A 13,319-nucleotide genomic window follows, 5' to 3' on the forward strand; every position below is an offset into this window, starting at 1 on the left:
GAGTTGATAATGATAGTGCAACTTATTTGTGGCACTGCCGTTTAGGTCATATCGGTGTAAAGCGCATGAAGAAACTCCATACTGATGGGCTTTTGAAATCACTTGATTATGAATCACTTGGTACTTGCGAACCGTGCCTCATGGGCAAGATGACGAAAACGCCGTTCTCCGGAACTATGGAGCGAGCAACTGATTTGTTGGAAATCATACATACTGATGTTTGTGGTCCAATGAATGTTGAGGCTCGCGGCGGGTATCGTTATTTTCTCACATTCACAGATGATTTGAGCAGATATGGGTATATCTACTTAATGAAACAAAAGTCTGAAACATTTGAAAAGTTCAAAGAATTTCAGAGTGAAGTGGAAAATCATCGTAACAAGAAAATAAAATTTCTACGATCTGATCGTGGAGGAGAATATTTGAGTTACGAGTTTGGTTTACATTTGAAACAATGCGGAATAGTTTCGGAACTCACGCCACCCGGAACACCACAACAAAATGGTGTGTCTGAACGTCGTAATCGTACTTTACTAGATATGGTGCGATCTATGATGTCTCTTACTGATTTACCGCTATCGTTTTGGGGTTATGCTTTAGAGACGGCCACATTCACGTTAAATAGGGCACCATCAAAATCCGTTGAGACGACACCTCATGAATTGTGGTTTGGCAAGAAACCAAAGTTGTCGTTTCTTAAAGTTTGGGGCTGCGATGCTTATGTGAAGAAACTTCAACCAGATAAGCTCGAACCCAAATCGGAGAAATGTGTCTTCATAGGATACCCAAAAGAGACTGTTGGGTACACCTTCTATCACAGATCTGAAGGCAAGATTTTCGTTGCAAAATTCGGATCCTTTCTAGAGAAGGAGTTTCTCTCGAAAGAAGTGAGTGGGAGGAAAGTAGAACTTGATGAGGTAACTGTACCTGCTCCCTTATTGGAAAGTAGTTCATCACAAGAACCGGTTCCTGTGACAACTACACCAATCAGTGAGGAAACTAATGATATTGATCATGAAACTTCAGATCAAATTTCTACTGAACCTCGTAGGTCTACCAGAGTAAGATCCGCACCAGAGTGGTACGGTAATCCTATTCTAGAAGTCATGTTACTTGACCATGATGAACCTATGAACTATGAGGAAGCGATGATGACCCCAGATTCCGCAAAATGGCTAGAGGCCATCAAATCTGAGATGGGATCCATGTATGAGAACAAAGTATGGACTTTAGTTGACTTGCCCGATGATCGGCAAGCCATTGAGAATAAATGGATTTTTAAGAAGAAGACTGACGCTGATGGTAATATAACTGTCTATAAAGCTCGACTTGTTGCAAAAGGTTTTCGACAAGTTCAAGGGGTTGAATACGATGAGACTTTCTCACCTGTAGCGATGCTTAAGTCTGTCCGAATCATGTTAGCAATTGCTGCATTTTATGATTATGAAATTTGGCAAATGGATGTCAAAACTGCATTCTTGAATGGATTTCTGTAAGAAGAGTTGTATATGATGCAGCCAGAAGGTTTTGTTGATCCAAAAGGTGCTAACAAAGTGTGCAAGCTCCAGCGATCCATTTATGGACTGGTGCAAGCATCTCGGAGTTGGAATAAACGCTTTGATAGTGTGATCAAAGCATATGGTTTTATACAGACTTTTGGAGAAGCCTGTATTTACAAGAAAGTGAGTGGGAGCTCTGTAGCATTTCTGATATTATATGTAGATGACATATTATTAATTGGAAATGATATGGAATTTCTGGATAGCATAAAGGGATACTTGAATAAAAGTTTTTCTATGAAAGACGTTAGTGAAGCTGCTTATATATTGGGTATCAAGATTTATAGAGATAGATCAAGACGCTTAATTGGACTTTCACAAAGCACATACCTTGATAAAATTTTGAAAAAGTTCAAAATGGATCAGGCAAAGAAAGGGTTCTTGCCCATACTACAAGGTGTGAAGTTGAGTCAAACTCAATGCCCGACCACAGCAGAAGATAGAGAGAAAATGAAAGATGTTCCCTATGCTTCGGCCATAGGATCTATCATGTATGCAATGCTGTGTACCAGACCTGACGTGTGCTTAGCAATAAGCTTGGCAGGAAGGTACCAAAGTAATCCAGGAGTGGATCACTGGACAGCGGTCAAGAACATCCTGAAATACCTGAAAAGGACTAAGGATATGTTTCTCGTATATGGAGGTGACAAAGAGCTAGTCGTAAATGGTTACATCGATGCAAGCTTTGACACTGATCCGGACGATTCTAAATCGCAAACCGGGTACGTGTTTTTATTAAACGGTGGAGCTGTAAGTTGGTGCAGTTCTAAACAAAGCGTCGTGGCGGGATCTACATGTGAAGCGGAGTACATAGCTGCTTCAGAAGCAGCAAATGAAGGAGTCTGGATGAAGGAGTTCATTTCCGATCTAGGTGTCATACCTAGTGCATCGGGACCAATGAAGATCTTCTGTGACAATACTGGTGCGATTGCCTTGGCAAAGGAATCCAGATTTTACAAGAGGACCAAGCACATCAAGAGACGCTTCAATTCCATCCGGGACCAAGTCCAGGTGGGAGACATAGAGATTTGCAAGATACATACGGATCTAAATGTTGCAGACCCATTGACTAAGCCTCTTCCACGAGCAAAACATGATCAGCACAAAGACTCCATGGGTGTTAGAATCATTACTATGTAATCTAGATTATTGACTCTAGTGCAACTGGGAGACTGAAGGAAATATGCCCTAGAGGCAATAATAAAGTTATTATTTATTTCCTCATATCATGATAAATGTTTATTATTCATGCTAGAATTGTATTAACCGGAAACATGATACATGTGTGAATACATAGACAAACATATAGTCACTAGTATGCCTCTACTTGACTAGCTCATTAATCAAAGATGGTTATGTTTCCTAACCATAGACATGTGTTGTCATTTGATTAATGGGATCACATCATTAGGAGAATGATGTGATTGACATGACCCATCTCGTTAGCTTAGCACATGATCGTTTAGTATTCTGCTATTGCTTTCTTCATGACTTATACATGTTCCTGCAACTATGAGAAATATGCAACTCCCGTTTACCGGAAGAACACTTTGGGTATTACCAAACGTCACAACGTAACTGGGTGATTATAAAGGAGTACTACAGGTGTCTCCGAAGGTACATGTTGAGTTGGCGTATTTCGAGATTAGGTTTTGTCACTCTGATTGTCGGAGAGGTATCTCTAGGCCCTCTCGGTAATACTCATCACTTAAGCCTTGCAAGCATTATAACTAATAAGTTAGTTATGAGATGACGTATTACAGAACGAGTAAAGAGACTTGCCGGTAACGAGATTGAACTAGGTATTGGATACCGACGATCAAATCTCGGGCAAGTAACATACCGATGACAAAGGGAACAACGTATGTTGTTATGCGGTTTGACTGATAAAGATCTTCGTAGAATATGTAGGAACCAATATGGGCATCTAGGTCCCGCTATTGGTTATTGACCGAGAATGGTTTTAGGTCATGTCTACATAGTTCTTGAACCCGTAGGGTCCGCACGCTTAACGTTTCGATGACAGTTTTATTATGAGTTTACAAGTTTTGATGTACCGAAGTTTGTTCGGAGTCCCGGATGTGATCACGGACATGACGAGGAGTCTCGGAATGGTCGAGACATAAAGATTAATATATTAGAAGCCTATGTTTGGACATCGGAATGGTTCCGGGTGAAATCGGCATTTTACCGGAGTACCGGGAGGTTACCGGAACCCCCCGGGGGGTTAATGGGCCTACATGGGCCACGAGGGAGAAGAGAGAAGGAGCCAGGAAGGGGCCACGCGCCCCTCCCCCTCCTAGTCCGAATAGGACAAGGGAAGGGGGGCGGCGCCCCCCCTTTCCTTCCCCTCTTCCTCCTCTTCCCCCCCTTCTCCTATTCCAACTAGGAAAGAAAGGAGTCCTACTCCCGGTGGGAGTAGGACTCCCCCCTTGGCGCGCCCTCCTTGGCCGACCGCCTCCTCCCCCCTGGCTCCTTTATATACGGGGGCGGGGGGCACCCTAGACACACAAGTTGATCTACGGATCGTTCCTTAGCCGTGTGCGGTGCCCCTCTCCACCATATTCCACCTCGGTCATATCGTCGCGGAGTTTAGGCGAAGCCCTGCGCCGGTAGAGCATCATCATCGTCACCACGCCGTCGTGCTGACGGAACTCATCCCCGAAGCTTTGCTGGATCGGAGCCCGGGGATCGTCATCGAGCTGAACGTGTGCTGAACTCGGAGGTGCCGTACGTTCGGTGCTTGGATCGGTCAGATCGTGAAGACGTACGACTACATCAACCGCGTTGTCATAACGCTTCCGCTTACGGTCTACGAGGGTACGTGGACGAACACTCTCCCCTCTCGTTGCTATATCATCACCATGATCTTGCGTGTGCGTAGGAAAATTTTTGAAATTACTGTGTTCCCCAACAGCGTGCATGCGTGGTATCCCTTGTTTGTCTGTCCTGAAAGGTCACTGATAACGGGCCAATTGTTGATGGTTACAAACAGCAACGCGTGCAGGTTTAATTCCTCCTGTCTGTGATCACCCCACGCACGTACATCGTTTCCATTCCACACCTATAAAAGTTCTTCAACTAATGGCCTTAGGTAACATCAATGTCGTTGCCGGGTTGCTTAGGGCCTTGGATTAGAACTAGCATCATAATGAACTTCCGCTTCATGCACATCCAAGGAGGAAGGTTATACATACATAGAGTCACGGGCCAGGTGCTGTGATTGCTGCTCTGCTCCCCGAAAGGATTAATGCCATCCACGCTTAAACCAAACCATAAGTTCCTTGGGTCACGTGCAAACTCAGCCCAGTACTCTCTCTCGATTTTTCTTCACTGCGACCCGTCAGTGGGTGCTCTCAACTTCCTGTCTTTCTTACGATCCTCACTGTGCCATCGCATCAACTTGGCATGCTCTTTGTTTCTGAACAGTCGTTTCAACCGTGGTATTATAGGAGCATACCACATCACCTTCGCAGGAACTCTCTTCCTGCGGGGCTCGCCGTCAACATCATCAGGGTCATCTCATCTGATCTTATACCGCAATGCACCGCATACCGGGTATGCGTTCAAATCCTCGTACGCATCACGGTAGAGGATGCAGTCATTAGGGCATGCATGTATCTTCTGCACCTCCAATCCTAGAGGGCATACGAAATTCTTTACTGCGTACGTACTGTCGGGCAATTCGTTATCCTTTGGAAGCTTCTTCTTCAATATTTTCAGTAGCTTCTCAAATCCTTTGTCAGGCACAGCATTCTCTGCCTTCCGCTGCAGCAATTCGAGTACGGTACCCAGCTTTCTGTTGCCATCTTCGCAATTGGGGTACAACCCTTTTTGTGATCCTCTAACATGCGATCTAACTTCAGCTTCTCCTTTTGACTTTCGCATTGCGTCCTTGCATCGACAATGACCCGGCGGAGATCATCATTATCGGGCACAACGTCTGGTTCCTCTTGATCTTCAGCAGCTTCCCCCGTTGCAGCATCATCGGGCACATCGTCTGGTTCCTTTTGATCTTCAACAGCTCCCCCAGTTGCAGCATCACCGTATTCAGGGGGCACATAGTTGTCATTGTCCTCTTCTTCTTCGCCGTCTTCCATCATAACCCCTATTTCTCCGTGCCTCGTCCAAACATTATAGTGTGGCATGAAACCCTTGTACAACAGGTGGGCGTGAAGGATTTTCCGGCCAGAGTAAGACTTCGTGTTCCCACATTTAGGGCATGGACAACACATAAAACTATTCTGCTTGTTTGCCTCAGCCACTTCGAGAAAATTATGCATGCCCTTAATGTACTCGGAGGTGTGTCTGTCACCATACATCCATTGCTGGTTCATCTGCATGCATTATATATAATTATGTGTGTCAAAAGTAAGAAAATCAGACAAATATCTATCTAAAGTAAAAAAATCAGACAAGTATCTATCTAAAGTAAGAAAATCAGAAAGAAGATAAGAACAAGAGGCTCACCACGGTGGTGCCGCCGACGAGATCGGCGCGGGCGATCAACGGTGGTGAAAACAGGGACGGGGCGTGACGGACCGCCAAATCTAGACAAATCTCGGGAAAAATGGAGCTCCGAGGTCGAGCTTCGAGAGGAGAAAGCTTAACTAGTGTGGCTCGGGCATTTCATCGAACACCTCATGTGCATAGGAGGTGAACTAGAGCACCCAAATGTCCTCCCCTCGCCGGCTTGAAAAAATAGAGCACTGTGGAGTGCTCTGCCACGACGACGGGTATACATAGGCAAATTATTTGTCCCGGTTCATGGCATAAACCGAGACTAAAGCCCCCCTTCTACACCGGTCCAAGGCATGAACCAGTACCAATGACTGTGGGCCAGGAGCGCGGCCCATTGGTCCCGGTTCGTGCCTAAAACCGGGACAAATGGATCCAGACGAACCGGGACCAATGCCCACGAGGCCCCGACCGGCCCCCGGGCTCATGAACCGGGTCTAATCTCCCTAATGGGTCCCGGTTCGTGAAGAACCGGGACTAATGGGCTGGCCAGGCCCGAACGATAGTCCTGTTTTCTACTAGTGCAAGGTGCTGCTGCTCCTCCACAACGGCCTCGCCGTCGACGAGTCGCTCGTCGGGGCAGGCGGATGGGGTGTAGAGGTCCGCACCCATTGAGGATGTGTCGGGTTCTGATATCCATACCCTGCTTAACATGTACGCACCACACAGCCGAGAAACACAAGCACAACAGCGAGCTTGGCCATCATTGCCATGGGCTATGCCTGGTGTGTCTCTATAAGACGCTGAGTGTTCACCATGGCCATTTATAGCCTACTGTCAGGTCCAAGACGAGAGATACAGAGATGCACCGAACGCTGGTTGCGCTACAGCTAAAGCAGTTGACATCCCTCTGCAGTCCAAAGTAAGACAAAATCTCTGCTTGACACCACATTCAGCACTAATTGCGACGGTAGCCATCGATCATTGGCTAACGACGACGACACTGGAATATATAACATAGAAGCTGATCAACACACAAGATTTATTTGTTTACACACACAACGTGAGTAAGTGTACAGAAAAATGAGAGCAAACGACTACGAGCCCACCAAACGAGCCATGGTTCTCGTCGTCTCGCTACAGACCGCAAAGTATACTGAATCAGGCTCCCCACATCCATCATCACTTGTTCAGGATTTCTGTCGCCACTGCCAACAACAACTTGGCCCCGAAGCACCGTTTGCTTCCGAGGTTAATTTCTCTTCTGCAAGGCAAACCGATAAGACAGCACATGTGAACATCAGAGAAATAGCAGCATTAGGTTTAACAGAGTACAGATTACTAAAGCAAGCAACGCTGCAACTCCACCAGAAACAAAACATCTCCTTCGCTCCCTAAAAATTTAATACACACGCCTCATCATCTTACAAGGTAATTCATCCAACATCCAGAATCACGGCAACAATCCTCCAAACATACCTAGGCACAGCACACTGAAAAGGCAATGTGGCCAATGGATTCTTTGCCGCAGCAAAAGCGACATTTCTCATCAACCTTCAAATATCTCTTATCCAAATACAACGACCAAAGTTCTGAGGCAGCTAAGACTCAGCTAAACAATGGGTATCTACATTGGACTCATGACTTCACAAATAAAATCCATCTCTTATAAATTTTGCCTATATCACACACTTCTGTTAGTCTTAATGTGAACTCCATAGTTCGGGCCTGAATGGATTTGGCAACCTTGATAGAGTGTAAGACTACCTCTGTGTGCATGCCATTGTTTTCTGCGGCGTCAGATCCATGATGTGATGAAAATAAATAGATAGTGACAATAGCAAGGGGAAGGGCTGTGCGTATTGATTATTTGTTTGTACCAACCTTGTCTTCCCTCGGCACGACCTGGCATAGGAGGGAAATTCTAGCTCCCGGTCACTGCAGGAGTGAAGGAAGCAACGCACACTACCCAGGCCATTCTACGCAATTCCAACAAAACATTTTTTTAAATTGCAATCTTCCTCTGCAGTATGTATGCGGTTTTATTAAGTGATGCTCTCCATTTATTCCCTAATTGTCCATTTCATTAGTTGTTGCTGTCATCAATTAACGAAATAAGCAAACCATACCCCAAGACTAATTTGATGAACATTAATTACTGTCAAATATTTGAGGAAGACAATGAGTCGGGATGTCCATTCATACACAAGTTCATATACATTTGTTGCTAAAGAGTCACATAAATATTTTGATTAATAAACATAACATGCAAAGGGAGTCTAATCCATTAACAATAGTCACAAGGGAGCAAATGTACCTTGAGAACTTCTTGGCAGTTCTTATACGCATTGTACTGCATCAACAAATGCTTGGAAGGACCCAAGCCAGTGATACAAAATCCTTCGATACTGATTGCCCTAGGTAGTTGGCAACAATTTCATGCAAAGATCTATCAACCAAAGAATACTTGCTCCAGTTCCCAAAGCTTCCAGTGAAGTACAAGCAGTCTCTTCGAACTCTCGGATGATCTGGACCAAGGCAACCAGCAAACTCATGCATATTAAAGAACAAGCTACAACCACCAAGGCTATGTGTCCTCGCCCACTTCCTCTCCTTGGATTGCCACTGGAACACACGGTACAGCCTTCTTCTGATAATTAGCAATAGCTCACCATGACACTCTGCGAGCCAGGCCGCCAAATTACCATCTGGTACTGTACGTGCGCTAAGTTCTTCCCCAAGAAACGACAATACCACGGAATTGTTGTCAAGCTCGACAACAGCAAGACGATAATTTGGATAAATCAACGCATAGAGGGTGCCTTTCACGAACATCAGACTGTGAATGTTGTAGCCCTCATCGCACCGCGCCGCTTGCCACTGAGCAACCCCAATGCGGCAGTAGTAGGTGTCGCGGTGCCATGGCGTGAAGGCAAGGATTAGGTCATTGGAAAAGAGAATACCTCCAACGCATTTTGGAGGATCGGGTAGGCGGGCTCGCTCGCCTGTGAGGAGGTGGCGGATGCGGAGCTCGGGGCGGCTGGCGCTGGCGCTCATGCCTTGTATGGAGACGGGACAGCCGAAGGAGTGGAAGCAGGTGAGGCTGAGGACTTGGGGGACGTGGATTTTTAGAGCACTTACACCCAGGCCCTGCTATCCTAGCTCTTCAATATCGCTTTAAGATCCGTGCAACACAACTAAGTTTCTATATGAAATTTTCTCTTTTTTGCTTCTCCCACATAGAACATATCTTGAAGTTCAAACCTATGCAGGATGGCAAAGCTTTCTAACTAGAATCTAGGATAAATCATTCAGAATTTTTTGTCCGACATAAATACTAAAAATATGTTTTTTTAATCAAACAAAACGTACTTTGTATATTTATGTTTGACAAAAAAATCTGTACGATTTATCCTAGATTCTACTCAGAAAGCTTTGCCACGCTGCATAGGTTTGAACTTCAAGATATATTCTATGTGGGATAAACAAAAAAGAGAAATGTATTTACACGAATCTTAAAGCAGGAAATGGATGGCTAGATAGAGAGGGACTGGGTGCATGTGCTCTAATATATATTTTCGAGGACTTGGGGGTGAAGAGCCGGCCAAAGCAGGTGGGTCTTCCATGGGCTAGGGGGCGCGTGGGAGCCGGAAGCGCAGGATGCGGCGAAGGGGGACTTGGAAGAGCGCGGCAGACGTCTTGTGGTGGATGAGGAGTAGCGGACCCTGCGAGGCGAGGTTTGAGGAAGACTGCGGGAGGCGAGCCCGGTAGGCCTGGCAGGAAGCACGGAGGGCGAAGACGTCCTCGAGGGTTGTCAAGCGGCGCGCGATCAATGGGATCAGCTCCGGTAGGAAGTAGGGCGACGGCGAGGTGGTTTCTTCGGGGTTTGTGGAGGATGAGGACGAGGACGTGGTGATAGTGGAGGCGAGGGCGGTGGCTGCCGGCAAGGACCTTGTCCGGCGCTTCCCCGACTTCCCCAACGAATCCATTCCTTGCCGCCGCATCTTCACCGAGTGCGGTGTCGTGGGAACGATTCCGATAATAATAAGGTATAGGGTAACGGAGCATGATCTATCGAGATGCATATGGGTGACACGGTGGTTTTAGCAAGTTCAGGCCTCTCGCGGTGGAGATAACAGCCCTACGTCTCGTGGTCCGGAGAGGCTTTCTTTTATCTGTATATATCCCGAGATTACAATGTATGCGAGAGAGAGGAATAGATCCCCATGCCTAAGCTGAGTCCTGAGACTAGAGAGAGAGTGGAAAAAGGCCCCTAGTCTAGTGGTGAGGATGGCTTATATAGAGTGCGCCACCCCCTCACCTCCTATGTTACAAAGTGGAGCACAATGCCATAGTGCTTGCCCACTAAAAAACCGTCATGCTGACTATTGGTCTTCGCATATCCGATTGAGTTACACGGCCGAATGGAATGAGTTCGTCGAGTGGAGTGTCGTGCTCTGAGTGGTTGTTGTCGTCCGAGTGACTTTCAAGCTGCGGTACATCTGGACGGCGATCTGCCCAGGGGCCCAGTACAAAGTGTACGGTGTCCATGGGTAGGGTCTTTAGGTCAGGCCTGTTATCCTACCCCTAATACATGTCCTCTTCATTAGCCCCCAAATTGGTCGAGGTTGAGAGGGTCGAGTCAAGGTGAATTCCCAGATGAGTCGAGTGCTATGGAGGCACTTATGAACTTCCTCTGGTCACCCGGTGGTCTTATCTCCGCGTGTTGCCTTGACGGATTCCAGACTGCATGGTGTCCGAGTGAAATGAGCTCAAACGGGTCCACGGAGGAGTGTTGAACTCACCTTATAGCAATTTTTTTGGAGTGATTTGGAGCGGGTCCTGCATCGAGTAAATGATTACTCGGAATTTCTTCACGCCTGGAACATGTCTTTTTTGTTGTTTGGCCGTCACTCGGACCGGGCGGACCGTTCCGAGTGGATACCATTCCAGTGGGGGCACGCTGAGTGCACCGACTGGGTGTAGTCCCCGAGACTGCTGTCGACTGCGGGCAGTCGGCGGGAGTCTTAGAGCCTATCGTTTTTGTTGTTGTTTGGCCGTCACTCGGACCGGGCGTATCGTTCCGAGTGGATACCAACAGTCCGCGGGAGTCTTAGAGCCTGTCTTTTTTGTTGTTGTTTGGCCGTCACTCGGACCGGGCGGACCGTTCCGAGTGGATACCAACAGTCGGCGGGAGTATTACAGCCTGTCTTTTTTGTTGTTTTTCATCCCTTGGACTGGTCAGGCCGTACCGAGTGGAGATTACTCCAGTGGGGGCATGCTGAGTGAACCCACTGGGTGTAGTCCCCGAGACCGCCGTCGACTGCGGGCAGTCGGCGGGGTCTGAGAGAACTAAAAATCTTCTTAGTTGGTACTGATCGAACTTGTTCTTCTCTGACTTGGAGGTCGAGTAATTCTTGCGCTGGTTTTGCTTCGAGCAAAATGTTTCTTTCTGAGTTCTCTTCCAGTGGGGGCGCGCTGAGTGCACCCACCTGGTGTAGTCCCCGAGCCTCTATCGGACAAGATGAGTCAGGCAGAGGGTTTAAGTCTCCTGGTAAACCTCCATGCAATTGACACGGTAAATATCTTTTAGACTGAAATTGAGTCAATCGGATGCATCTTCCGACGCTTGACATGGTAAATAAGCTCACCCTGGAGCTGAGTCAGTCGGCCTGATCTTCGTGCACTCGACACGGAATAAATTCAGCCTGGAACTCGGTGAAGCAGGTGAATCTTCGTTCTCTCGGCACGGTGAATGAATTCAGCTTTGAAACTGCCGACTGTAGAAAAAAGCTGGACACTCCAGGGAGTAATCGTTCCAGTAGTACTTCTTATAATGACCGTTAGATTTTGCGTGAAAAGGGGTATTTGAAAGAGTACATTGTATCCGTAGAGGAGCTTCATTTTCACCCTTTTGCATGAAAGGGGTATTTGTCCGAGTGGACGTGCTTCCCGATTGATCGGGGTATGTTGACTGCAAGGAAAATTTTGGTGGCACTTGTATGTCTGGTCGGAAAGATATTCCTGATGTGATCAATGGGTTGACTGAATGGGCGTAACCCCTGAGGGCGGCATGGCCAACGGAGGGCGGCATCCCGACTCTTTAGAAACAAATGGGTTTGTGGAGGATGACGACGAGGACGTGGTGATAGTGGAGGCGAGGTCGGTGGCCGCCGGCAAGGACCTTGTCCGGCGCTTCCCCGACTTCCCCAACGAATCCATTCCTTACTGCCGCATCTTCACCGAGTGTCGTGTCGTGGGAACGATTCCGATAATAATAAGGTATAGGGTAACGGAGCATGATCTATCGAGATGCATATGGGTGGCACGGTGGTTTTAGCGAGTTCGGGCCTCTCGCGGTGGAGATAATAGCCCTACGTCTCGTGGTCCGGAGAAGCTTCCGAGTGATGCTCGAAAGAGGTAAACTCGCAAAAGAGTGAAGTATGAAATTTGATTATGAAATGGACTTATCTGTCTCATGCCTGATGAGGTCTATATCATTGATACGATGAAGAGGATTCCACGGAGGGGTTGGCCGGATGTGTTTGAAGTCAACAGAGCGACAAGGTCGATGTTGTGGTGCACTGGGACCGGTATGGTGACTGAGTACGAGCAGCGATGAAGTTGTCGCACAGGGCCGTCGAGTGATCGCGTAACTTGTGTAAAAAAATGGCACAAGCCAACGAAATAATTTCTCGAGGAAATTCGATGTGTGCTGAAATAAATTGTGTGAATAACACCCATAGACACCCGCTGGGAGTGCAAGGGGCTTGCTGGTTAACCAGCAAGAGTCTGAAAGAGCGAAGGATCTGTTCGAGCTTGTCAAAGTGTTGGCTCAAATAAAACGGAAGTGTAGTGTTTGGATTGAACTGCAGCCCCGGAGGACCGATGCAAACCCGGAATGAAGAATGCATGGTGTTCGTGAATGATGTATGCGAAAAAATGAAAGTTGGACTCGGGTGAAAATAAGCAGCCGATCTTAAAGGTACACTTGGTGGCGTGGCCTCCGAGTGAATGTGATGTGTGTATAACAGGATACTTGGGAACTCGGAAATAACAGAATGTAGTGCATGTAAAATGACTTAGCTGCCTGAAGGTGCACGAGTGGCCGAGTGGTGATGAGGCGACCAACCGAATAGTGACGCGCGGGGCGGCTGAGTGGTGATGAGGTGACCAACCGATGGCGACGTGCGGGGCGGCCGAGTGGTTATGAGGTGACCAACCGAGTGGCAACGCGCGGGGCGGCCGAGTGGTGATGAGGTGACCAACCGATGGCGACGCGCGGGGCGGCCGAGTGGTGAT

The 13,319-nt window shown here is 47.3% G+C and overlaps 1 protein-coding gene across 1 annotated transcript; it reads right to left on the reverse strand.

Annotated features, from left to right (window-relative positions):
• Positions 1 to 8,375: 8,375 nt before the first annotated feature.
• LOC119280120 lies at positions 8,376 to 9,074 on the reverse strand. The gene has a single exon (XM_037561088.1). It carries the CDS (start codon positions 9,072 to 9,074, stop codon positions 8,376 to 8,378), a length of 699 nt encoding a protein of 232 aa, XP_037416985.1.
• Between the last annotated feature and the right edge of the window lie 4,245 nt (positions 9,075 to 13,319).

Source organism: Triticum dicoccoides, chromosome 3B (genome assembly GCF_002162155.2).
Source record: "Triticum dicoccoides isolate Atlit2015 ecotype Zavitan chromosome 3B, WEW_v2.0, whole genome shotgun sequence".
In the NCBI taxonomy this organism is placed as follows: domain Eukaryota; kingdom Viridiplantae; phylum Streptophyta; class Magnoliopsida; order Poales; family Poaceae; genus Triticum; species Triticum dicoccoides.

Bases quoted from the DNA above. Each gene is read 5' to 3' on its own strand.
- LOC119280120 (XM_037561088.1), bottom strand. From the start codon at position 9,074: ATGAGCGCCAGCGCCAGCCGCCCCGAGCTCCGCATCCGCCACCTCCTC.